General features: G+C 40.9%; 1 protein-coding gene across 3 annotated transcripts in view; it reads right to left on the reverse strand.

Annotated features, from left to right (window-relative positions):
• The window catches only part of ITCH (itchy E3 ubiquitin protein ligase), a 59705-nt gene extending 32888 nt beyond the window's left edge, over window positions 1-26817 (reverse strand). For all 3 annotated transcript variants that reach the window (XM_082292785.1, XM_082292784.1, XM_082292783.1), the window contains exons 1-2: window positions 26755-26817; window positions 73-163 (exon numbers count right to left, since the gene is read on the reverse strand). In XM_082292785.1, the coding sequence (XP_082148911.1) occupies window positions 73-142 (70 nt within the window). In that variant the 5' untranslated portion in view covers window positions 143-163; window positions 26755-26817. The remainder of the gene's footprint in view (window positions 1-72; window positions 164-26754) is intronic.
• Window positions 26818-27111: the final 294 nt, after the last annotated feature.

Here is a 27111-nt window from a genome sequence, read left to right on the forward strand (position 1 = left end):
AACTCTGTTTAATTGCAGAAAAACACTGTCACATTTCTAACCAGAAAAGACAGATAATTTCAGAAGGCTCACCAGTGATCTGAAGCTGTGATTTCATGGACAACCCACTGGCTGGTCCTGATCTGGACCCACTGCCAGCCATAATATTGGCTGGATCTTGAATCTGCATGAAGAGAGAATGCAAACATTTCAATACTCAGAAGCTCCAAAATTCATCTGGTTTTTGACATCTGAACACATTATAGTGCAAACAGACCCACCACACTTGTTTTCTATCTAGTTCCTTTCCATTCCCCCAAAAGTACCAAAAATCCTTTACAAAGGGCTGTCTCTATTACACGACCTGTAACTATTCAGGTTCTAGGAAAGAGGTCTTTTGATTTTGTCCCTTCAATATGCCAATTAATTAGTGAATGATGTCCTAATTCCAAAATTTGCTGTACCTCTTATGTCTAAAACACCTGCTTGTCTTGTGTCTTAAATTCTGGATAAGTTTATCTTCCTGTGTCAAGTACTACTTGGTTTTAAAAAATAAACACCACAATCCACAAGCATAGCAAAAAGACTGAAAATAAATTATTAAATTAAAAAGTGAATTTCGAATTTAGCGAAACCTGCTTTTGTGTCTTTTTTGTTTTCACCTGGTCAGATCAAATCTACAGACAAGGGCTGTAACTCTACAAAGCACTTAATTAGAGAAGGAAATATATCACTTTTGAAAGAGAGTAAGACAACTTCCAGTTACTACACAACTTTTCTTCTTGGCACATCCCAACCCTCACATCAAGCATGGTCTGATCCTCCCAGCCCAAAGCAGCAGAGGTTCTTACTTGCAGTATTTGGTTTTGGGGGGCAGGCAAAGTGGACAATGTGCATCAGAGAGCTTCCAGAGAAATTAAATGGTGTACTATTATATTATATACAGACATCCCTCTGGAAATACCCAGATACCCCTGTCACCTATTCATTTTTAGAACACATTTCACCTCAGCATCTCTCACCAACTGAACTACACTGCAAAATGAACAGCCTGCTGGATACAACTTCCAGACCACTCCCTGCATCCCTGTCATGCCACGTTCCCTCCTTTGTGTCACTTCCACACCATCTTCCCTGCTCAGAACCTACTGCAAACCATTCATGAACCTCTCTGGGTGACCCCTCTCTCGTGAGGCTCAGCTGCTGTGGCCAAGGAGATGCTCATCAGCACTGAGCCCACACTGCTGATCTGCTTTGGGCAGCCACCAAATGGGATCCCAACACAGAGCAAACATCACGTGCCAGCTCTCAAGCACTTTTCTGCACACAACATTACTTCCAACAAGGAAAGTATTAGCTTAGGCTGCCGCTATCTGTATCGTGAGTCAAAAGACTCAATTTATGAATTTACAGCTGATAACACCACAAGCAGTTTATCTAACCCCAAATGTGTTCAGCCACACCAAGCAAACCAGGATTTGTACAAGGGGACCAGGTCCCAATATGGCAACTTTCTTTTTGGAGGCTGTGATTTGAAGCAAAAGTCTGTGACAGTGACTGTGGAAACTGGTAATTCCACAGGTATTTGAAAGTGGTGAAATTGGAAGTTCTTGCATCCTGCAGCTTGCCAGTGTTCCCTATTGCAAAATGTGACACCACCAAAAAAGGTACTAATTACTTGCTCAAATAGTTTTTGGTGTTATTAGTAGAGTTCAGTGCTGTTTCTAAATTTCAATGTGAATCACACAAATTTATATCACATTAGAGTGAAAAAGATTTTAATGTAAGTATTTAAAAAGTAGCCTAAATTTAAATGATTTAGAGGGCAATTCTTAATTCTGCTCCTGTGACTGGTTGTACCAAACTCCCTGGGTATTCTTTACATTATATGAAAGCAATCAGATTACATCTAGACCAACACAGACACATTGGGTAGTCTAAAGGAGTTTGGATTTACAGAGGAGCTGCCAGTTCCCACCTGGAGAAATAACACTGCACAGAATACACCTGGGATCCCTGAAGGGCATCACTCTCAACTGAACTCCCACACTAAGCATTTACACCATACGACACTCATTCAGAAGCACATGTTAAAGCCAACTTTCATTTCTAACCCTGCAAATGCACTCACCGAAATGATTTTAGTAACATTTGATCATTTTCATTGAGAATATGCAGAGAAAAAAATCTAGCAGCTTAACCACATCTGAAATGAGTGTCCTGCAAACAGCCGCTGAGTTAACACATGCGGATGTGTAAATGTGTATGTTGGGAGACACAGCCTTCACCAACAACCAGCTTAAGGAAAATTCCGGGAACATACTGCCTGCCAAAACTTCTAAAAAAAGAAACTATACTACACATTGTTTAGTTCTCTCAGCTGCCAGAAAGTTTCTAATTATTTTTGAACAATAAAACTGAAAAGTCTTATTTTATTGTACTCTTGCTAAAGCCTAGAGGCTGTTCACTTATGGCAAGCTCCATTAATTAACCAGGAAAAGCAGAGTACCAGAGGAAGAAGCAGGAAGCAACAATTTACCTCTGCCCTGCACTTCAACAGCCCTACCTCTCTTTCCATGTTTTCCAATACCTTGACTCCAGTGCCTCTTCTATTCCCCTTAAATGCCCGCTGAGAAAAGACTCCACAAGCGGAACCCTCGCTGGTTCCACGTCAAGCTTCCAGCAAGGAATAATCATGGAAAACACACTGCAGCTTTTCTCTCAGCTGGGTACTAATTTAGGTCCCTTCCCTACCATGCATGTATATACTTTATCTGGATTTTTCACAACTCATAGAAATTTAACCAACTTCTCTACCTCCATCTCCATCAGTTTTTAGCCAGAATGGATCAGTAATTAACAAAGTCTGTAGTGCAACACACAGGAAAACGGGAAGAGAGCAGGTGGAATTATATGCACCTCATTTTGTTAGGAAACAAAGCTAAAATATATTGATTAGCCAAAGAAGAATCCGTGGTGATTAATGAACTAGACTTAGAAGCAAAAGAGAGTGCAAAAGGCGGTAACACTGTCAGTCACACATATCCAGCTAATTTCTATATTTAAACTTAATTTTTAACATTTTACTCCTTTTTATTTATGTCAGGCCTCTCCATACTTGGATTTGGACCATCACCCACCATACTACAGAGGCTTCACCCGCTTGGCCTGCTTGATCGCAGCGCATGTCTCACAATCATGGATCACCTGGGAGATACTGTCCATGGTCAGATGCACCCCTCAATCTCATGCCCACTTATAGGTGGCATCTCTGCCCTGATGGCCTGAGGCATCATGGACCCATCGAGCTAGGAACAGCTCTCCCTTGTGTTTCCAGTCTAAGTCTACCTGCGACACTTCTATCCCCAACACAAAGTAGTTAAATTCAAACAAAAATGTAATTAGCACGGGTTTTTCACTTTCCTTCGTGGGTTGGGGCCTCACGTTGGGCACCACTAAATTTGTGCCGGTTTGGCCAAATTTAGAAATATATCCTCTGAGAGAAGGTAGGTTACAACCACCGTTCCCCCACCAGGTTCGGGAAAAAAGAAACTTTTTTCTCAAAGGAAAGAGATAAAAACTGTTTATTTAACAAACACACGGGAAAAGGATAATAATGCTAAATAATAAAACCTCTCGCTCTGCTGAGAGAAACCTGGGAAAATTTCAGAGTCCATCCGTAGATCTCTCTCTCCCCCTCCTTGGAGCTGGGACCAAGGCCTTGGTGGAAATTCTTCCTGATACAGTCTGACGTTGAAACAGTCCAGCAGAGAAAAAAGGGGAAAAAACCAAAGTACCAGGAAACAGAAGTTCAACTCTCCGTCTCTCTCCAGAGAAAGAAAAAGGAGCTGAAAAAACTGGCCGAAAGCAAGCAGGGTGCTTTCCCCACTCTCGCTCTGCTGCCGCAGCTGAACACAGAGCCATTTCTATCTCTGTGTCCCTGAAAACAAGAAAATAAACTGCTTAGAAAGTTCCCTCTTGTCTCTCCGCCTCTCAGGCTCACTTTAAAGGCACAGAAAGGCACAAAATTAATTTCTGGGCATGGGGCAGCGATAGGGGATACACATCACAAAGTCACCCCAAGATATTAATACACCAAACAGATTTTGTTTGCGTGTAAAAAACTACTCTATTAAAAGCTGCAGATGATTTCAAACTCAAAACCAGCCTAGGGCTACTTGTAAGCCTAATCACAAAATAAAAAAACATACACTCCTTAATCGTTGTTAAAGTACTTCCATCCAGTTTTATTATAATAGAAATGATACTTAGGAATGTGAAAAGCCAATGTCTTTATAAATTTAATGTAATGCTACAAGCACTTTCACGAGTTGAAACTCTCATTCCAAACCTGAGAATGCATGTTCAGGTTTTTTACTGCAGTAGAAAATTAAACACATCTTCATGGATATTTAGGGATTTGGTGTGGTTTGGGTTGGGTTTTGAGGATTTTTTTGCTTGGTTGGTGTTCTGTTTTGTTTTTCTGGTTTTGTTTTAAATTATAGTAAACTCCTATTGCCATTATTCTCCCAGATGCTGCTAACTCACTTCCAAGAAACCTGTCAGAATCTGAAATTTAGGAACATTAGCTGACAGGTTTGAGAGCTGTGACAGAATGACTGGGGCAGTGTAATGGATGTTCAGAGCATGATCAGGTAAGTATGCTTTTCTCAGAAATGAACAAGATGAATTTTGTGGCATATAAAATGATAAAATACAGAAAGAGTATCTTCTTGCCATTAAAAAGAAACCATTCAAATGGCTGTCTGATTTTCTTTGGTGGCTGCATACCTACTCCAAGGGAGGTTTGTTTCTGTAACATCCTACCATAATATGTAAATTATTAGATAAATTATACTCAGCTTCATAATTGCATGCACCATTGTTGGTACTCAGGCAGGTTTGAACAAATACTGCTTAAAATAAATCTGCCTCACAGCAGGAAACTTGGACCACACATCCTTTTGGTCCTGATCTCTGAATCCCACCTGCAGTGCTTTCCCAGCAACTTCCCCTCTGGCCTGACCCAGTGCTGCTGGGGCACTTTCATCCAAGACAACAAATTTCCACCACAGTTTAGAGTGTGAGGGGTGTGAAGGAAGGAGGAGAGTGCAGCCCAAATGCTACGCTGGGAAAAAGGAAGGCAGCAAAGGAGGATCCTCAGTTATTTTTCTAAGAAATCATGAGAAAGCTGCTTTTCTCCTCACCCTTTTTAGTGCTTCATGGTTAAAGCAAAGGGAAGAGCTGGGGAAGTGCTTCTCATCCCACAAAATCAGGGAGCATAAACAGAAGAAAATGCTATAAACGTACCGAGCGACATTCAGTGTCACACCAGTTTAACTTGGGTGACTTTAATCAGCGCTGGAATTTATCTGGTAAAGAACCAACTTACTGAAGAAGGTAATTTTGTTTCATGTTTATTTCAAAGAACAGAAGACACCTAGGTGAGAATGAAACCCTGTGACTGTGTATTACACACGCATAGCTTTGGAAATATGTTGGCACATGCTCTTTATAATTTAAAAAATACTGAAATAATTGCACATTGTTGGCTGCTCTAAGTCTTATGTTTAGTAATTCATTTTAAGAATAGGCTAACCTGCTCTTTGCAGGTGATCCTATTCAAAGTGCATTTGCAATTCCAATAATGGAGAAAAAAACCTGCATAATAAAAAAAATTTTAACATACCTAGTAATTTTAACAATGGTTTTGAGAACCTCACTACGTAACAGGAATACAGACTTTTGGAAAAAGCATAAAATATACAAAGTTTTGTTTAAAAAACTGCATGTAAAATGTAACGTCCCTTTTATCAACAGGTATGTGATAAATACATGCACTTCTTTTGTATGTGAGAAATTATAGAAATGCTTCCTTCTCCTTCCCCCAAAACACTGAGGCCTCTCTTTAACTGAAGGCATGCATATTGTGGAAAAGGTTTTTCTCTTTAATGTTAGCTATAACTACACAGTGAGCCCAGGCAGACACAGGCAGTTTGGCAACTTACTTGCTTAGCAAATTTGCAGTTACTTTAACTGTTCAAGTCTCATCTTTCAAGTAAAATGTGGTTTGACAAAGCTGGTTTTAGTGGTTTACACTTTTTTTTCCCCTAAAGTAAGTTTTAAGGACATGGTCAGGTTTGCTGAAACAAGTCGAAAGACAGAAAGGAAGAAACTGCTGAGTAATCAACCAGGGAGAAAAGAATAGACACAGATTATAAGAGTGTTGAGTACACGTTGGAAAGGGAAGCAATTATGAGGTTTGCATCAAGGGATATTTATATAAGGAACGGATCAGAGAGGTTAAACACAGAATGCAGCTTGGCTCCCTTTGGCCATTACTTTGTGAGCAGCACTACATCCATTCACCACGAAGGCTGGAAAATCCAAGCAGTCTGTGCCAGAATACAACTACTGGAATTTAAAATGCCCGAATTGTTTTTTGAACAAATGTGAAATACATGCTGGATCTGAAAACAGGCTGTGGGTTGGATTACTGAGCTGTGTGGTCCTGTCTCCCCTGCCATCAGAGCCAGCACAGGCACAGTTCCCTGCAGCCTCCACGCTCAGGTTATCCAGGTACACAGCCAACATCCAGGCAGCTGCTCTGAGAGCAACGAAAGAGATCCTGACTGAAAGATAAGACTGGAGCCAATTCAAAACACAGGCTAAAAATGTATTTGTGGGGAATACAATTTAATCGGCTTGGGAAGCAAACCAAGTGGTATGACCTTCAGAGGCTGCAAAGAGGGACAAGCAAGACATATAAACCACAAAACAAATGAGAAGAGGTACCCAGCTTCTGGCCTGGCCCTATAGTAGACTTTCTAATGATATATCCTTGACGCTGAAGTAGAAGTTTCATCTACTGTCCTAAAACTGCATATTTTACTTTTTTTCATATCTGATCCATGTATACAAAATATACGATCTACTGTACTCCTGGCTCAACACAGGAATCACTTTCTTGTTACATCTCCTTACAGATGATCATTTTTGTACCCTTTCCAAGGACAGTGGTACATCAGAGTCAGAAGTCACATCTCTAAATCAACAGGTCTAATTCTACAAGTGAGATTATCTGAATCTATTCTCTAGACCCACCATTCTGAACTTTTCTGTTGAATCTTTTATTGCTATGAGCAAACATACCTTGTAGAGAACGTAATGGAGATGCTAAATTGAGATGAACCAAGTAGGGATGAAAACGTGCATGTATAAATCAGCTAAACAAGAGTTAAAATGCCTTTGATTGATAACAAAGAGCACTTCTTGCAGGAATAAAACTGAGGAGTGTTTGTGTCAAGGCCAGGATGCCTTCACTCTGATAGGACTCCAGCACAGATGCCTAACCAGCAAAACAGCCTGTGCTTCAAAGAGGAGAGTGCCAACAGGGTTATGTCACATCACATATGTCATTCCATTTCCTGTCAGCGCAACAGGAAAACATACTGTAGCTTTAAAGACATGGATATTCCAAATAAGGAAAAAACCAAGCAGCATCAGCCTTCACCGAAGATTTATGGAAGCTGAAGTAAGCCAGACTCTGAAGCAAAGGACTAGCAAAAAACAACTCTTGACCCCTAGAGGATATAAAATATCCATCTACAAAGTAGTTTGTTGTCACCAACAGGAACTCGAAGCACAATAAACAATGACAGATATCATTAGTTCCATCCTCCACAGAGCACAAGAGAGACACTGGCTATCCCACCTCAACACGTGGACATGTCCTGGTGTCTGCGAGTACACAAGCGAGAGGACAAGTTAATGAAATGTGTGACAGGGTACAAGGAATGTGAGATTTTAAAGATAAATATACCACATTCTCTGTGATAAAGAGTGAGACTCTTTACCCTCTGAAGTCTCATACTGAGTTTTGTTTCACTGTTTCCTACGACCGCAATGCAACATGAATGATAATGACTGTGATACTATAATGATATCCTACAATGGCATCAAAAAATGACTGTCACAAACAGATTTTAAATTACAGCAGCAAAGACTAAGAAATTACATACTATCAGCCTTAAATACCTTTTCTAGAAACAATTATTTATGCAACAGTAATCCTCAGTGCTGATTCCTTGTTGTTCCTAAACATCTCCCACTTCAAGAGAGAACTGAGCATAGGAAACTCCTCCGAATCTGAAGTTTCTGCGTTGGAAATGCTGAAAAACCTTCACCCTGCCAACCAAAGCAAAGACATTGCCCAATGAAAGGCAGAATAACTCTGGAAACGTTCTAGCCAGATACCCAGTGAAACTCACTTTAACTTCTCCCTGAATACTTGGGATCACCAAGTAGTGTTCCTTGTGCAAATGGCACAGGTTAGAAAAACTGGTCTATCAACTTCAGCCTGAGGAGAAAAATGCTTCCAACACTGCTTGCAGTCTGAACTAAACTGTCTTCAGGCCTTCCAAACAGGAGACTTACAACAAAATTATAGAGAATTCAGTCATTAGCATTTCTCTGCAACGAGAAGCCTGCTTGTTAAACCTGCACCTCAGCAGAAACTGCTTTTTCTTTTTTCCACATACATGTAGCGTTTGATTCTGAATAAAATAGGGAAGAGACACGTAAAGAAATAGAACTGCAATAAAAAAAATTCAAAGAAAAACAAATGTAATTTGACAGTTTTTCACACTTTCAATAGTACATCAGAAATTTCCCAACCACAAGCTGTTCTAAGACTAAAACAGAGGCAGGCAGGACAAAGTGATAAAACTGGCATTGCCACCAACTCAGGAAACTTCCCAATGGATTTCCTTCCTAACTGGGAGGATGTTAGCTATTACTAACTTTTAAGAAATGCTCAAAGAGGGGAAAAAAAGAAAACTGTACATGATCATATGCCTTTTGCTTCATTTCCAAAAGCCTGGCAAGAGCAGCCACTGCAGAGAGCTGCACAGGATAATTAAAACCATTTGTGAAAACAAAGAGATGGTCTATTTTTATTTCAGCCATTTCCTTCTCATGGTACAATCATTTCAAAGAGGACAACAATTCATATATGCAAACCACTAAGCTAAAACTGGTTCACTGCTGTAATCTTCGAAATAGAGGAATATAAAAAAGTGGCTGGTTCTTAAACACCACCATTGGAAAACATCTATGAAACTTGGCATGCATGGTAACCCCCAGTACAGAGAATTAAACTAGTATTAAGATGACAGGAAAAGGCAGTGAAACGGGAATAGTTGTAACTACAACAGCCTTAAACAGATTTTTAAATTACTGGATTTACCTGTATTAACTGGACATTAACTGGATTAACTCCTGCATTCTACAAACCACTGCTTTTAGAAATTAATTTTGGCCTTTAAAATTCTTTGCAAAAAATCTTTGGTAATCACATAGTTTCAACAAAATACTGCACTGACTCAGAACTATGTTTCATTCTAATGCTTCTGTGATGAGGTTTCAGGAAAATTTCCCAGTGGGAGTTTACAACCAGAAGAAAGTTACAAGCTGGGAAGTGGAAGGTAAGCAGTTACCTTGCTGCCTGCAAAGCAAGACAAATTGCTTTTCATTCAAGAAACCAGATATTCAAGACTGTTCCTTTACAGCCGAGAGTTCCCAGGTGTTACCATGGGCTGGCAACACTCAAAGTAAAAGCTCATTTATAGGGGTCTGTGTTTTTTTATCTACTTCATGATGGGCAAAACTCTTTCCTAGGTCCCCTTTTCTGGAAGCTACTTGCAGGTCAAGAGTTTTAATTCACTGTTGGCTGCCTTTTTTCAATGGAGACCCCTAAAAGTGAGAGCACACAAAAGTTCTACTTATCAAACACATCTGGTTGAGAAGGCAGTGAGCACCTGGCAGCCAGCCATGGCTAACCCACCCCACTGCTCTGCTGTGACCATCATATTTCTTACAGAATGGTTTAAAGCAAATTTAGCTTTCAAAACACAAACTCACAATCTGAAACCCACCAGGTAACAATACAGAGCAGAGAGTTTATGCCCTTAAAAGGTGAAACTCCTAGAATTGGGAGTGATTTGATTATATAGTGAACCAGCTTCTCAGAATGAGCAATTATCTTCTTCTATAGGGAAATACCCTTTTAGCATCTCCAAAGTTCCTCTGACCTTAAATATTCCTGTTACTAAGACTGTTAATACAGATCTCTAACAAAAAAAACCATCAAGTTCTAGCAATCAGAATACTCACATCTTGTAGAAATTAATTACAGCTTCCCCTCTTAATTCTTCCACTTCCTTGCACTATGAACCATGTCCTATATGGACCTTTGAGGAAACAGTGGTTAAAGAAATATTCTGTGCTGTAACTTCAAGAATATCCTTCCTGAGAGAGGAAGACGACAGACTGAAGCAATGTAATTGACAGCATGTATTTCCCTAACAGGCAATTAAACATTTTATATTTCATTTTCAAAAAACAACAATTGCTATGTTTCCAGGTTTTTATAAAGTACCTAGAAAGTATAAACAGCATTTTTTCAGTGGCAACCTTGGAAGATAATTTTCTCCAGGGAAAAGCACACGGTGTGGCCAGACACTTCCAAGCAGTCACTGTTAAACTGCTCTGATATTAACCTGACCAGGTATCTGAAAACATTTCGTGCTTTCTGTAAACTGCAGCTGCTTGATAAACACAGCGTCCTACAGCACGCAGCCTCGGCTCACCCCAGTAACATCCCACCCGGACTGTAGGAATACAAGCAACACACGTTTTGTAATTCGGAGATCAGGTTTCCCAACACAACTCACATTTTATCAGAAAGGACAACTTTGAGCCCAAAGAAGAACTGAAGAGAAGTAGCACAAGGTAGTTAACAAAACAATTACCCAAAGCAATAATGTTTTATTCCATCTGCCCTATAAAAGCTTAGTTAGCCCTTTAGCCATGTTTAGCTTCAGTTGGCTCAAAGGTAGAGAGGCTCCTACAAAGCAAAAATCCCAATCTTGAGCATCTCAGTCAAATATTCAAGGTGGTGGTTAGCAACAGGTTATTTTAGACCTTACCATGATAGTATGCAAAGGAATCTTCTGAACAAGTTTACCCAAAGTCCCTTCCTGCCTGTTGCTATGGGAAGGGGAAGGAAAGAATTTATCTGGAGGCCTCTGCTTATCACTGCTTCAGCTGCATGACACAGTAGTGAGAAGAGACAGTCACATAAAACCACAAGCTATAAGCTACTTATTCAAGTTATTCAATTAATTTTTAATTAGGGCAATGAAATAATGTGATCACCCAGAGCAAAAATACTAAGTCAAAATTTTACATTATTTCCCCCCCTTTTAGGCAATTTTCTTACTTATAGTCTATTAACTGATGACTGCCTGGAAGAAATAATTCAAATCACCTTCCTTTTAGCCATCTTTTTGCAGTTTTAACAATTTTCCTGCAGTGCAAGAAGTTCGTAGAAGTAGCCAGGAAAAACACAAATTAACACTTATGTATTTAAAACAAAGGCATTCATGGATTAAAAATATAAAACACATGACAAATCTTGAGAAGATGAAAATACACCAGAAAAAACCCCCAAAATATTGCCTGTTACGAAGTGCCCAGAAAATTAAGGACAAGGAGACAAAATACACAGAATTTGCACTGACTTTGAAGTCAGGGTACATAATCTTGTGACAATTTTCACTGAGGATGAGAAAAGCGTGCTTGGTTTAACTCTCAAGACATTTCTGAAGACAGTCTAAACAAGTGCCAAGTTACATTTATATCTTTACCTCTCACACCCTTTCCATGTATTTCTGCTCTTCCCTATGCTGTGCATTTAAGCAAAACACAATCTAAGAATGATCTGAAAATCACATAAATGAAAATGTGTTACTGGAAGAGCACATGAGGATATCTTAAAACACGAACACCCTTCTAGGAATTGCTTTTAATTTTTTTTTTTTTTTAATTGGAAACAAACCATAATTTGGACTGGAAAGAGCCTCTGGGAGTCATCCTGTCCAACACCCTCCAAAACAGTTTGGAATATCAATGTTAAACCAAGCTGTTCAATGTCTTGTAAAAATGTTTACTCAACTAGGAGCAAAATACAAGTTATAATAAAGGCATCTTAGTAGATATTCATGTTTCAAGATACAATGACAACAAAGTGAGTGGCTCTGAGGCTTTACACAAATATATCCTATTTTACTAGGGCATAAATGTGCACAGTGCCTTCCATCCTTACATCTCACTGCCACACTGCTGATGAAACCTAACAAGAAAACGAAAACATATGTAATATGAAATTACAAAAAGATGCATTCCTTAGAAATTTTATTCCTCTTGATATTGGCAATAATATGGTAAGAGATTGCTCATAGTCAAGATTGCTTACTTCTGTCCAACAACTTCGTACCATAAATCAAACAGCTTCACTAAAACCACTGGAAAAAATCTAACAGTTAAAACAAACAAACCAAACATTGTATATAGCAAGATTTATTTTGTTACATTATTTAATTCTTAGAAGTGCAATCATTTTTTCTGTGTATGTTTGTACATTCAATTCAGACGGCTTTCAACTGAAAGACTGAGAAGAGTTTCCAAGCTAACTCCTTTGGAAGCATTCTCCTGCTCAGGTTTTTTAGCTACTTCTTTAACACCTTAGGATGTGTTTCCCTGTGCCTTTTATTAATAACAGTCCATATAAATGCTTCCCTTATTCTCAGTTTCGGTGGATTTTTTTGTTTGTATCTTACTGTTATAAACATATATTATAATATTGGCTTCTTGCAAAGTATTAAGGTAGATATTATATAATGTTAGAAATGCTTTTTGCTGTGTGGATGTAGTTTTCTCTCGTTTTAGCAAGAATGTTAGCAAGTGTGAGCAAGTAAGAGAACCTCCAAGCGAGCAGAGGATGAGGCCCAAGGAGCTGCTAATCAACACTTTGTCCAGAGAACAAAAGGGCCCAAAGGCTGCTCTGCCCGGAGAACGGGCGGCCAGGAGGGTCCGAGAGCCGCTATCACCGCTCTGCCCAGGGGGGCAAAGAGGCCCAAAGCTGCAATCAGCCCTGACTGTCTGGAGAATTAAGAGATCCACCCCACCATCGACTCTTACCTAGCGGGCCCAACCCCAAGAATCAAAAGAAATAAAACCACAAGGCCGAAGACTACGCATGCTCTAAAAAGGCGGACCCAAGGAGTGGCCATGCAGAACAGCTCCTGGAAAAGTTTTAATATGAATAGAGAAGAGACAGTAAAAATGGTGTAAAAAGGACTCACCTCCAGCATCAGGTGTGCTCTTGGCAGAGGGCCAAGGCACCCGGCCGTTATCCCTTTGCTTTATTTTATGTGTCTCTTATTGTCTTTATATTAAACCCTTTAAATTCTCACAGGAGAGTGAACCTCGTTTTTCACATTCTTGAAGACTTTCACTTCTTCGTTTTCAAAACTTGCTCATATTGTACACATATTGTACAGAGAAAATTAAAATAAACCAATAAAAGCTGCATTTAAAAATAAGACTATTACCCTTCAGCTGGTACCAGCTAATTGCACTGTCATATGGCTTCTAAGCTTCACTGAGGGAATTACTTGACAAATCAGATTCCTATTTTCTTACAGACCCATTTTCATCTCCTGTACTGGAATCTTCCTAAAAACTCTGTGCCACACCTTTCAGAATTACCGCAGTCAACCTGTCTCTTTTTTGTTACAGCACCTTTCATGACAGCACAGCCTTTTCCAGCGCAGTCAGACTCTGAACTCCCCCGGTACGGATTTGCTGTGCCCACACCCACACAAGCAGGGCAGTGCAACAGGAGTGGGGCCACAAAGGAAGGTCTGCAGACCCCAAAATCTACATGGGATACGTTCTTGGAATTTTAAGTTTGGAACAGCCCTATGGGATCCCACAGTCCCACACCAGCAGGACCACAGCTTCCAGTTTAATTTCATCCAAAAGCAACTCAGCTTCCTTGATCCAAGCTCATTTCACAAGTCAAATCAAGTGCAGTCTGTGAGAACATTCAGTGGATTAATTTCCAAAGTGCCCTCCTTGTCCAAATTAAAACAATTAAACCACTAATGAAGATTGTTTCCTTTCCTGTTCTCTCTGCTATGCATTCTGGCCCTGAGGAAAACCTCCACAGGTCTCTCTCACATCCACTGACTCAAGTTCACTCTTTTTGCATTACTTGTGTTCTCCTGCTTTAATTTCCTGCGTATGGACATGAGGATTTTCATGTGTAACCTTGCTTGGCCACTTTGTTTCAAGACTGCCACCTTTCACTCAATTTCAACAGTTTCAGAGGATATTACTTTTCAGAACATTTTCCTTTTAAAATTACAAAAAGGAAATCCCAAAGTTTCTCACTCTCCATCAGTGGGACAGGTGTGCTTTTTCCCTTTTTCTGTGCAAAAACAAGGCTAGAAAATTGTTTCTACAAAACTACTAGAAAGTTTTAACTGCTGTGCTCTGGTCTAAGTAAAAATCGGAGTATTTTTAGTCAAATAGATTAAGATTACATTTAGAGTATATGTCTATTTAACACAAATGATGAATGCTGTAGGTAAAAAAAAAGTCTGTCATAAAGCACAATGTGTTTGTGTCATCAAACAGGGTAACAGATTGTCTCCCTGAGGCCTAAGTGATGAGCCAGACCACAGAACTGCTTGTTTCGTGTGGAAGGAGGAGCAGTAACTGAGTACCACTACCTGTGTAAGCACAAATGGTTTTCCTTCACAAGGAGGATAAACTTCCAGAAGTATTAAGCATCTAGAGAGATGCTGAAAAACTGAAGTTTCTTTTCTCATTCATTCTATGCATTAGAGAAAATCAGTGAAGCCTGCTCTGTGCCACATTAAAGTGAGAAGTCCAACTCCTGTGAGTGACTCTCCACATTCCTAGTACTGAAAAAAGCAAATGACACTCCTTTCTTTGAAGGAGCAAGAAGGATGACCCAAGAAACTACAAGCTGACCAGTGTCATCACAACCCCAGGGAGGTCAGGGAGCAAATTCTCGTAGGAGCCATTTCCAAACAAAATGGGGACAAGAAAAGTGATTTGTATCAGTCAGCATGGATTTATAAAGGGGAAATATTGTCTGACTGACCTGACAGCTTTCTTTGAGAAGACGACTTGGTAGGTGGGACAACACCATGTCCTACAACATCATCACACACAAGCGGATGAAGCAGGGGCCAGGCAGGACTAGGGGGGGTTAGACTGCAAGCCTGGGTGAAGGGCAAGGTTCCTGGGGCTGGGATCAGAAGAGCACTGCCCAGCTGGAGTCCAGGCATTAATGCTGCAGCCCAGTGGTACAAACTTGACCAGCACTGTTTAACTTCTCCATTTATGACCTGGACAACAGGACCCAGCTCACCCTCAGCAAATATGGTGATGGAACAAAAATTCCACACGGGGAAGTGCAAAGTTCTGTACCTGGGGAGGAATAAACCCATGCACCAGTAAAAGCTGCGGGGCAGCTGGACAGAAAACAACTCTGCAGAAAACACTGGTGCTGTTGTACATGAACTAGCAACATTTCCTCACAATAACAACAAAATAAAGGGTTGGCAGCATCCTGGATTAGGAAAAAGCATCACTAGCAGGATGAGGAAGGTGATCCTTCTCTTTCACTCTAATTCTAGGCTCCCCAAATCAAGAGTGACACAGATGTAACTGATGTGACACCAGCAAACGGCTATAGAGATAAGAAAGGGATTGGGAAGAGGCTGAGAAATCTGGGATTGTTAAACCTGGAAAAGAGAATGATCAGGAGGATATTATCAGTGTGTAGAAATACCTGAAGGGTTAAAAGGCTGAAGGCAGACTCTCCCTAGCAGTACTCAGGGATGGGACAATAGGCAGTGGGCACAAATTAAAATACAGGAAATTCAACTTAAGAACAGGGGATGGAGTTATTTATTTTCCTGTGAGGTGGTTGAACAGCAGAGAAATTGTCAAGAGAGGTTAAATCACCACTCTCAGAGTCATTCCAAACCTGACTAAACACGTTACTGACTGCTCTAACTGGCCTTGCTCTAAGCAGATGAATTTGGATCAGGCCATGTCCAGAAGTCTCCTCTAACTTCAAGTATTCAGTGATTCTTCGAGTTTCCTAAAAAAACCTCAATAATTCCTGTTGTACCTGTCCTGCTCTTCTTGTTCTCTTTGGGTCTCTGTCTTTTAGCAGATTCCTCCTCTAAAGAGACATTTATCAAACTGGTCATATAGGTTACTTTTTTTCCAGAGGATCCCATTCACTGCATGGTTATCAATACAGCTTAAGTTTTACTAGTATGAATGGAAAGGCACAGATTGCCTAAATCAGCATTGCACTTTCTTCAGGTTCAGTAATGTTCATCTTGAACATCACCTACTTTCATTTCTACAGCTTTTCCTAAGTCCTATACTAACATTCAACGCACAAGTGTACACCAGGAATTCCTTCTCACTTTTAAAAACCTACTTCCACTTCCCTTATTGCTGCTGTGTATTATAAGGAGTAAATCAATACAGCTTCAGTAAATCTCCTACATGTCCAGCACTATACAGACCCAAGAGTTAGCCACCTCCAATTAATGACAATCAGGTAACATGAAACTGAAAAACATGCAAAAGTCAACTGGATCAACTGTCCCAACATAAAGATGCTACTGGACAGTTAATAAGCACACTGGTTTCTTGGTTTATTTTCATTTTCTTTTGTCCTAATAAGAAACCTCATAAAACATTCACATATCACTGCCTTGGAACCTGTGGTATCCCGTCATTATATAAACAACACCAGAGATGAGAACATCATTAAATATCATGGCTGATGCTCTGTTTATTCAAAAAGATATCATAATTTGTTGATAATTTAATATATTTTTTTCATTTAAACTTATATGGTTATTGTTTACCCAAGAAAATCTGGACAGTTACCTGTATGTTGCTCTGTATCTCTCCCATGCTTTTTTAAAACCACTGTCCTGGTACTTTCAATCAAACTAATTATTCTCTTTTACATGAAAAATATCCCATGTGTGACAAATTTAGGCTGGAGTGTCACTAAAGATGCTGATCCTCTACCAGTTTCTAAAAGCTTCTCCTAGGTGTCTATATAAATTAATCCAAATCTCTGTGGGAAAGATTTGCATTGAACTTTCACGTACGATACTAAAACCAAACAAAAATTATGCTGGCAAAAATCCCCACAATGTCTATACAGATAACTTGATTTTGGAGGTATAATATAGTTGTATACCATAACATAGCTGCCTTTCCCATCAATGTGCTTTTCTACCACTTTAGCCTGATGATTTTCACATATCTACTGACCTTCCCTCATTTCCCAGTGCCTACATTTATCTCTCCTATCTCATTTATACAGACATACCCACACAGCATCACAGCTTACATTACTGCCTTATGTTATTTTCCAATTAAAAAGGTGGAAACAGTCAACTTTCATGAGCAAATTTCAGAAACTGCAGAACTTAATTTGATGCTTATGGGAAGAGATAAAAGACTTATCACTAGATATGTTAAGAGAACCACTTGAACTATAACTAATTTGACAGGTTATTTTGTGACTTGTCATTGGAAGAAAATCCATGGTTTTTGTATTACAGCTATTTTTAAATGTACTTCAAAGGCATTACTTTTGAAGCGTGTTCTGCTTATTGACGGGGGCAATTTAAAGGACACAGACACCAATGGAAAGAATGGTCTTATTTGACTGTGAATATTAAGGTAACACAAAAGTATAATGATACATTCAATAAAACTACATGCTTGGCTTTAGCAACAAGCAAAAGTAAGCCGAGTAATGCCCCTAATAATTTCTACATGAGAGAGAGGATAGTGATTGAGAAAGATACATCACCAATTGCCTGAATACTTTACCATCATCCAGATCCACAGTCACTGCGGAGCCCCGTTTGCAGCAAGGACCTGGAGAACCCTTCCTGGCAATTGGGGAAATCCTACACGGTGTGTCCACCCATAGCTGAGGTCTACAAATTCACCCTGAAAGTTGGTCCAGCTTTTATAGGCCCAAATTAGCAAGTCCAAGTGACCTGATGATATTTTTAACGCAGAAACACCTGGATCTGATGGCACACGTCCTGACCAGCAGGGGCCAGGGCTTGGCCAGAGCCCAGGCCTTGGCTGGGAGGGTTTTCCCCTAAAATACCTAACAAACAAGCCTCTATTCATGTCAGTTGGGAAAGTTTCTTGAAATGATACATTTCCTGCAGATAACTACACAAAGTTATACAGAGCTAGCATAAGCATCGGTGTCATTTATTTTTAGCTAAATAATACTGATGGTGTTGGTCACATAATGCCCAGGGTTCATCTTGTAAGTCAGCTCTGGCTGAGGCCTGCTGCTCTGGCCTAAGCACATCAAAGTGCCAACAAGAAACACTTTCTCTACTGTAAAATAGCACAGTAAAACAAAATATGAGGCCACCACCTTCTGTTTCACCACCTACCTTGCAGCTTCGGAACAAGTCCCTTCAGAAGTAGTTACACATTCAGTTATTAACAGAGGACAGCATTTACAGAGGATTTCATAATCTCTGGCCATTAGTTTTACTTCCTATTTACAGCTCAGTGCTTGCTTCACATTATTTCCCCATTCCTTTCTCAGAGCTACATTTTACTATCAATGGTTCGTACACACGCTTAAGACAAACCTGCAAAAAGCTTTTAACTCTGGGGAATGAAAAAAACCAGAAAGCTTGACCATTAAATTACCCAATTACCTGCAGTCATTACTAAGAATGACAACTTCAGCTGCCGTTACTGTTGTCATACATGTTTTTATATGTTTGTAAAATTGTACAGTTGTAATGTTTTTAAAAGTAGCTTTTGGAAAGACCTACCAGCAAAACATAAACCCTGATCATCTCACCTGGAAGCCTCAAATGGAGCAGGTACAATTTCCAAAAGTACAATGCTGGTGTCTACATGAACCTAAACATGATTTTTCAGGATGTTCTGTGCAGGACTGTCCAGCACACAATGCACCTTGTTTTAAGTGTCCAACAGCAGCGGTGCAGGTTTAATGAGTACAAAACTGCCTCCCTCTGTGAGTATAGCAATGAGGAGAGCCCCAGATATACCTTCACTCCTTTGCTCCCAAGAACACTGAGAAAAAGGCCTGTGGAGCTTTCAGGAGATACTGCCTATAAAAACTTGCTAAACAGATTGTCACTGTAGGTACCTGAGCAATAAACGAAACTGGAACAGACTGCACAGCTCTGCAATTCAGCCTGGCAAGGCTCATCAAAGAAATGATGAATCATTCCCTACTACCAGTGACAACCACACATCTGAAATGTGCTGATGACTTGAAATCTCTCGAAAAAGAAAGCTCTTTGTCACTTGCTGCTTGTACCTGCTTTAGCAAAGTAGATGGTATAAGACAGTTCCTGTTGATTGACTCAGCTGTGGGAACAAGAACTGCTGTAGACAACGCACTGAAATTCTGACAGGTAACTCGTTACCACGGTATGACTACACTTACACTGCTAAGAAAAATAAGCTGCTTCTCTGAATATTCTTAAACAGTAGAATCAAAGAAACTAGAAGCAGAAAGCCAGTACTTGCAACAAAATGAAGGAATATTCCTGTGTGCAAAATTCAATGTCAGCTGAAAATAAAGCTTGCATTTTTCTGAGCTAAATTATTTATTACTACAGTAAATCCAAAAGATGTAATGGAAATTACAATTGCAGGGGAGGGAAGAAGTATTGAGATTATTTAAGTCAACCCTGAGGTATCTGAAAGTCTGCCACAGGTCACCGTCTTTTCCAAAACAGCAAACTGCTGCAAGCAAAACCTTGAGTTCCAGAGAAGTCGTCTTCATGTTTCCTAATTTCAGTGGCAGTCCATTACCTGCTTCCTAGGAATTTTTTACAAGTGACCAGATGGCAACATGAAAGTATAGCCATGGGTGGACAACACAACCATCCCAACCTTGCAAAATCTGACTGCTTGCTACATTCCAGCTCATGCCTCTCTGTAAAATAAAACAGAAACTGGAGGACAAAGGTGGCCTAGAACTGTACCACTATTTCAATATTCTCAAGACTTCTATTAAACTTGGTTCTTCTGGGGCTGCTCTAAAATTCCATTGACCTTTATCAAAAGATAAAGCAGATGTCAGAAATCTCAATTCTTAAGAAATCTTAATTCTTCCAACTAAAGTAGTAAGTAAAATCCTCAAACAAAAGTTTCAGTCTTTACATCCTAGATCTTCTGTGTGAAAAACTGGCAATTGAACACTAAATAAAAAAAACCAAGATCATCTGCTAACAGCAAACACTGACTGCATCCTTCAATTTCAAGGAACTCACCTTACTGCTGGGATACAACTGGAAGCCCACAGGTCTGTGAAGAAGCTTAGGACTAGCTCCTAAACCAAAACTTGCAAGTGAACTGGAGGTAACTGCATCACCCACACGTGTCAGCAGGGCAGCAGCTGCAGCTATCAAGCAGTGCAGCTGGGGAGTTCTCCTCCTGCAGCTGGATACTGCCCAAGGAGTGGGCCCCCCTTCCCTTTGACACTCCCCTGTCTCACAGTCCTTCCCTACCTTTGTGTCAATTCTAATCATAAACTGACATTCACTGATCTGTTTAACCCAGGAAATCTTCAGGAAAAAAAAGCCTAGGGCCCCTGATAACTGTGAAACTGTGTATTTAAAAAAAAAAAAAAAAATAGCACACTTTGCATGCCCTGGCAAAATATTCTATTCAGGGAGAGTAATTCATTGTGAACACACTACACCATATATCCACCCCTTCATGGCTTCCCTGGCCATGCATCATGTGGAAAATCAAAAAGGAACCGATATACTGGAGCAAAAGTACAGGCCCATAGGGTTATAATGACCACCTTAATCAGCAAAACATCTTTACAGATACAAACCCTGAGTCTGAACCATGTGAGGAGTTCTGACAGTTTTCTTCTAAATTCTGTTCAGACACTTTAGCTTGCAATACATTAGAACATTACTGTGTGTGATTAGAAGTCATGAAGGCAGAAATACAGAACATGAAGTATAGAGTTTACTATTTTTAAAACAGGAGGTGAAATTCCAAAAAGCAAAGAAATCCCAGCTATGACACAGGCTTTCTCAGAATAGATCTCATCCCTATTATTACTGTCTGTAAGTCCCCTCCTCTCTCGCCTCCCACATCAGCCACGCTTAACTATGAATTTCATTTTCTTGGTGTCTTCTCCACTCAAACACAGAGTTTATTGAGCAGCTCCCAGCCTCAAAATGAACAGGCATTAGTCTGAAAATATTTTCACCTCTAATATCCCCCTCAGGACAGTATTATTTTGTTCACATTGCAGATGTGAAAGCAAGATATTGCTTAAATGTTATTTTTTGCTTTAGTGACTCAAGCTCCCACTAGTGCCTTAAGTCTTGTAGTTCTGAGAGCCTGATGATGAGTGGAAAAGAAGGGAAAGGAGAAAAAAGTCATTATATGCCATGCCACACCTCACAGGGCTATGTTTAAAACATGGAGAATATCAAATAAACCACCAGCAATGTCAACAGGTCTCCACACAGAGCAAATCTACCTGCCCAAACTAGATTTCAGAACAGGAATTAAATACACTGATTCAATGGGTGCACAGAAGAACAGTGAGAACACCGCTGCCTCATGATAGCTTATTCATTGACCTGAACTAGATTTGGTTCAGGCAAATGTTTAATAAATGCAGCGTTGCTCTGGAAATTGGTCTTTTTAATATTCACCAAATGCCTCACTGGTATAAGGCAAAAAAAGATATTCTAAAATCTTACTGGTACGCTCAATTTAACATGCACAAAGTGGAACACGCCAATTACCTGCGGGATTACTGCCTGTGGATCCTAGGTTCTATTCTGTATCTTTAGGTGATGAGCACTTAAATGGAATTAGAAATGTTACACATGGTGAGTATCCCACCTGAAAACACAGGTGACAACTGCTAAGTTTGGACAGCTAGGGAAACTTCTTTCACGTGGAGTGAGGCAATAAAAGTGTCCTCCTCCAGCATTTCCCTCCTCTTTCCTGTTCGCATTATACACATTATTCCCCTTCAAAAAGCTGGAATAAAACCGCTCTGAAGACTTCATCACTGAAGACAACACATGCACTGGGTCAATCACAGACATTTAAGAACCAAAGCAGCTTTGTGATCTTTGAACTGGTGTCTTTAATGTTCCTTCCAACTCAAACCATGCTATGATCCTGATACAAAAAGCAAATCACTGCCACAAGCCTCACTTTTTATCTTCTAAGCTCACGAATTTTCTTCTCTCATTTCCTTTATAAAGTGCTCTTCACATGCCCAGGAAGTCTTAACCGAATAGATAGGAAAGGGTGTTGAGGTAAAATCTGGTGAAAATATGCAGCTCGCAACTTTCACAGAACTTAGCAAGCCTGGTTAAAGATTAGGCTAAATACGTTATGAACATTTTTATGTATTAGTCACCCCACTTCTTATCTAGTCTCTGAAATTATATACTTACAACAGTAGGAAATACACATGTACATATACAAGGAACACACACTTTTAGAGACAAGCCTTATTAAGAGAAATTAATCAGAGTGATCCACAGATAAGTTAATTCAGACTCTGACTAGCCAAAGTAAAAAAAAAAACTTTAAAGATGAGGAATCCTTATACAGAACAAACTCACTCCATCTAGCTGCTCTGCACATACATGAAAAGGGCAGCACTGACAGAGCAAAAACCTCAAGGAGTCAGAAAAATAGAAAAGGAGTATTCAGAGCAACAAGTCTTAATCGATTCAAGTGTTTATGAAGCCAGCAGTGAATAAAATAAAATAAAAATCTGGGTATCTGAGCATTCTAACTGTTAAGCAAGAGTAGTGATTATTAATACGTAATTAAAAGTCAGCTAGCACTGGGGACTGGGGAGGCACTAAGGATGGATACTAACCAAAAGCACGTTAAAAATTAACACAACCCACTCTTCCATGTCTCAGTCCACCTCTTCAGCTTGCTCAGCACTGAGCTTTCCTTCAATTTTTCCACTGAATGAGGCAAAGCTAAAAAGGGTAGTAAGTTATGAATGACTTGCCCGGGCAAAAGTTCCACCCCAATCACGTGAAACTGAAGGGATCAAAGAGCCTATTTTATTTTTCAGTAAATGAATATGCTTCCAGTCACAAATTTTATACTTCTGATGGATATTTCACTGCAAATGGCTATTCATTTGATGAATTAATGAATAAATCAGAAGCAGATTACAGACCTGTCTTACCATGTCTTTTTCTATTTCAAGATCACCTTAACCTTTTACCCGATCTTTCTTTTCTTTAGTAATAAACTTCAAAAAGATTACTAGGTACCCAGCTAATACTTGGAAAGAAAAAAATATGTGTGAAGGCTACCCTTGAAAGAAAAATAGACCTATAAAGAATAGAAAACTAAGAGCACGAAGATTTTATAGCGGCTGACAGTAACACACTCCTCTTGAAAGCTCCAGCTTCCGTATCATGGGCTAACAAATCCAGAACCTGAGATCTGCACACTTCAGGTAAAGGTAAGTCACCTAACTTTCACTTCCTGATTAGAAACAAGGTTCCACACAATCAAATTTGAACAATCCCCCTGAAGAGAATAGGCCTTTTCTTGCTGAGCAACACCACCATTTGAGTGTGAGCTTCAGAATCAATGATGTAAACGCAAACATGACAGGAGTTCTGTGCCTGACTGAAACAATAGGCCTCTCCCAGCAGCAGAGCTGAGAAAAGTTCGGGCAGGTGGGTGGAAGGAAGAAATTATCAGTTCCTAAACAGGAGGAGTGTAATAAAACTTTAAAAAAAAAAAAAAAAAAAAAAAAAAGAACAGCAAAAAAGAACTTGCTGCCAAGTTTGAAAAATTATTTGAATAACCAGCACAACAAGATCTGGTATCGCGTTTCCTCAGAGGGGAGAAAAAAACCTGCTGTGCTTTGGTATAGTAAAAGCAGAAATTCCAAGCATAACTTGAGAGCTGGTCATATGAAACAGGGCCTTGGCTTCTTCAAAACACTCTTTCCCAGTTTGCTGCAATACTTTCATTTCTATTAAGTGTAATTTGCAATTCTTATGAAGAAAAATATCAATCCTTCAGCTCCAGCAACTCTGCACCACAGTAAAACCTGAGTGTCAGTCACTTACAGAAAATGACCAAGTCTCTATTGCTTTATTCTTCAGAGGGGAAAGATGAAGAACAACTACCTTTCTCTCACCAAAATGTGCACACAATTAGCTCAGCTAACAGTCCAACCAAGTCCAAGAAGGAATGCCTAAACTCTTTAAAAACACTCAAGTTATGAGACAGTAAAAGTAAATATCTAGAATACTCCCAAACTAAACTATAATCATAGCTTGTCTACTTCCTCTTCTGAGGCGAGCACTCACTTCAAAATGCTTCTGCAGCTGGGCAAAGTACAGTTACAGCAAGGAACTGTGGCCAGCAGTCCTCTGGGTTAGGCACACACCTTCACTTTCCTCAGTTGTGAGGGCACAAAGTAGTTCCTGCAATTACATGCAAGTACAGCAGAATGACAAAAACTAGAACATTACATGAACATAACTGGACGCCCAAAAAGAAAAGCTTAAAAATAAACTCCCAGAAGCTTCACCATTACCATGTGCAAGGGGATTTTCTTCTGCTCTCACCCTGCAGACTCTTTTCCTTGCTTTTTAAGAAGAAATTAAATTGGTTTTGCTGCATGAAAAGTACTTCACTATGGCTGAATACATTTACCACTTTGTTTAAACAGCTTAAACTCACAAAAGATGTTTATTTAGATGCTATCATTGACTGATATTGATAATGCTGCTGAGAAGCGTCTTATCTCTTGCACATGTTGTAAAATAGAAAATGACTTTGTAAATCTCTTATGAAACATTTTTCAAGCAGTCTATGACAAGCTCTCTTAGAAAAAATGATTAATTTAAACTCCTCAAGACACACACCATGCTACTTTACTGCCTTTCTTCTTATTACCTTATTTATTCTGTAGTTTTCCCTGAACCATTGTGCAACTTAGAAACAAAGAAATAAGATAACTCATGTTTCAGGTCTGCTTCACAACAGAAGAAGCAGAACTTTAAGAAGGGAGAGAAAATTGAGGGAAGAAAAAGAGGTGATGCTGCTTAACTAATAAATTCATATAAATAATCTTCTCTCAATCTCTCTTAAGCCCCAAAATAACTTTAATCTGTAAGAAGCTTTCAAAGTTAGCACTCAGAAGTCTCAGTTATTTTCCACTCCAAAATTATCTTTCACATCTACTGTATAAGTTCTTGTTTTAAAAACAAGAAAACTCACTTTGGGTCTGAATGCTAATGTTATTCCAAAGATCACTTAGAGGTGAATGCATTCAGTGCGGTGATTAAATGTCAGCTAAATCACAACTAAGATCGCACACTAGACACAGTTCAGATTTAAACAGCTGTAGTGAACAGCAATGTAACTGTGATTCAATTAGAACTGCTCTGGGCTTTCACTTCAAGAATACAGAAAAGAATTTATTGTTTTTCCAAACAATACGTTTTTAAGCATTAAAATCCTCAGAACCAAAGACAGCCTGTGATTCATGTTTCATTCTGAAATGCCTGTGCCTTTTCTCAGGTAAATACAAGCAATTGCTGGATCTACTGTCACTCTCTCAGCACAGAATGCCTTCTTTCAAATACCAGCCCAGATGTCTCTCCATTTCTCTTTGAAAAGGTTGACTGGCAGGGTAGCAGAGACCAAGCAAACCAATGACAAATTCACAAAAATAAGCAGCAATACACTGGGAAAAGACAGTCTAAAATACCCTGGTTCCTGACTTCTTCAATTCTAACTACGCTGGGGATATTTCCTGAAGCATCAAGGGTAAAGGATGCCACAACACAGATACCCCAAATACTACACCTGCCCCTTTCTCTGCATCACGCACAGATCAGAAGGTCTTCTGCCAATTTAACATCAGCAATTACAGCTATTAAAACAAGCTGAATTCTCGAGTATCAGAGCAAATTAGAGAAACCTATCCTCGAACGCCTTTGTCTGCTTTTATCTCGACAGTACTGGCACACAAGGTCAAAGACAACCTGCATGGGAGCGGAAGAGTTAACAGCCAGAACTTGTCCGTGTTTCCAAAATAGAGCGGTGGCACCAGCGTTGCCATTCTTCTGTGTTTACAGACGAGGGAACACAGTTCGGGATAAACCTAGCTGTAGTCACTCTATCGCTAGGAAACATTCCTACAAGGTCCGGCTGCACCCGGCCGAGACAAAGGCACCGAACCCTCTACACCTGGAATGAACCCCGGGACAGGGGGGACACACATGGGGGAGGAAGGCTGTGCTGGAAGGGCTGCGGAAAGCACAGCCCTGACGGGAGCGAGCCCCCGAGAGGGCGAAGGTTTAGGGGCAGATCCTGGCGACCAGGAGCCGAGAGAGGCTGGCGGGATCCGGCCGGGGACGGACGCGACACTGCTGGGGACGGCAGGGGAAGGGACTCGGAACTGGAGGCACCGGGGAGCGAGCAGGTGCCCCCGGGCAGCCGCGGAGGGGCAGCGGGGCCGGGCAGCGCGGGGGTCCCGGGACCGCCGCCCGCGCCCCGGGGAAGGAGCGGCGCTGCCCCGCTCCCGGAGCTGCCCCGCGGGGCCCCAGGGGGCACAGCGGCGGGTCCGCCCTCAGCGTGCCCCTCCCGGAGCGAGCGGCCCCTCCGGATCCGGGCCCGACCGCGGGATTCCCACGCCCCCCGTGTCTCCCTGCCGCCCGCAGGGTCCGGTCCCCAGCGCTACCCCCGTGCCCCCGCTTCGCCCCCCAGCCCCGCTCCGCTCACCGGCCGCGACTCCCCCGTCCCTCAGGTCCAAAATGGCAGCGCGGCCCGCCCGGCCTCCGGCAGCGACTTGGCAAAGTCGGGTGCGACGTGCGCAGGCGCCGAGTGCCCCCGGCTGCGGCGCAAGGACTACAGCTGCCGGCGTGCCCCGCGCCAGGCACTGCGCATCCCGTGGGCGCGTCACGGGGGCGCCCGGGCGGGGCCGTGAGGGGCCGTGAGGGGCCGTGCGGTCCGCGTGAAGTCCTACTTGTGCACAGCCTACGGAGCCGGGCTGGGAGAGCTGGGGCTGTTCACCTGGAGAAGAGAAGGCTCCAGGGACACCTCAGAGCCATTTCCAGTGCTTGAAGGGGCTCCAGGAGA

Source organism: Coloeus monedula (genome assembly GCF_965178545.1).
Source record: "Coloeus monedula genome assembly, chromosome: 17".
Taxonomy (NCBI): domain Eukaryota; kingdom Metazoa; phylum Chordata; class Aves; order Passeriformes; family Corvidae; genus Coloeus; species Coloeus monedula.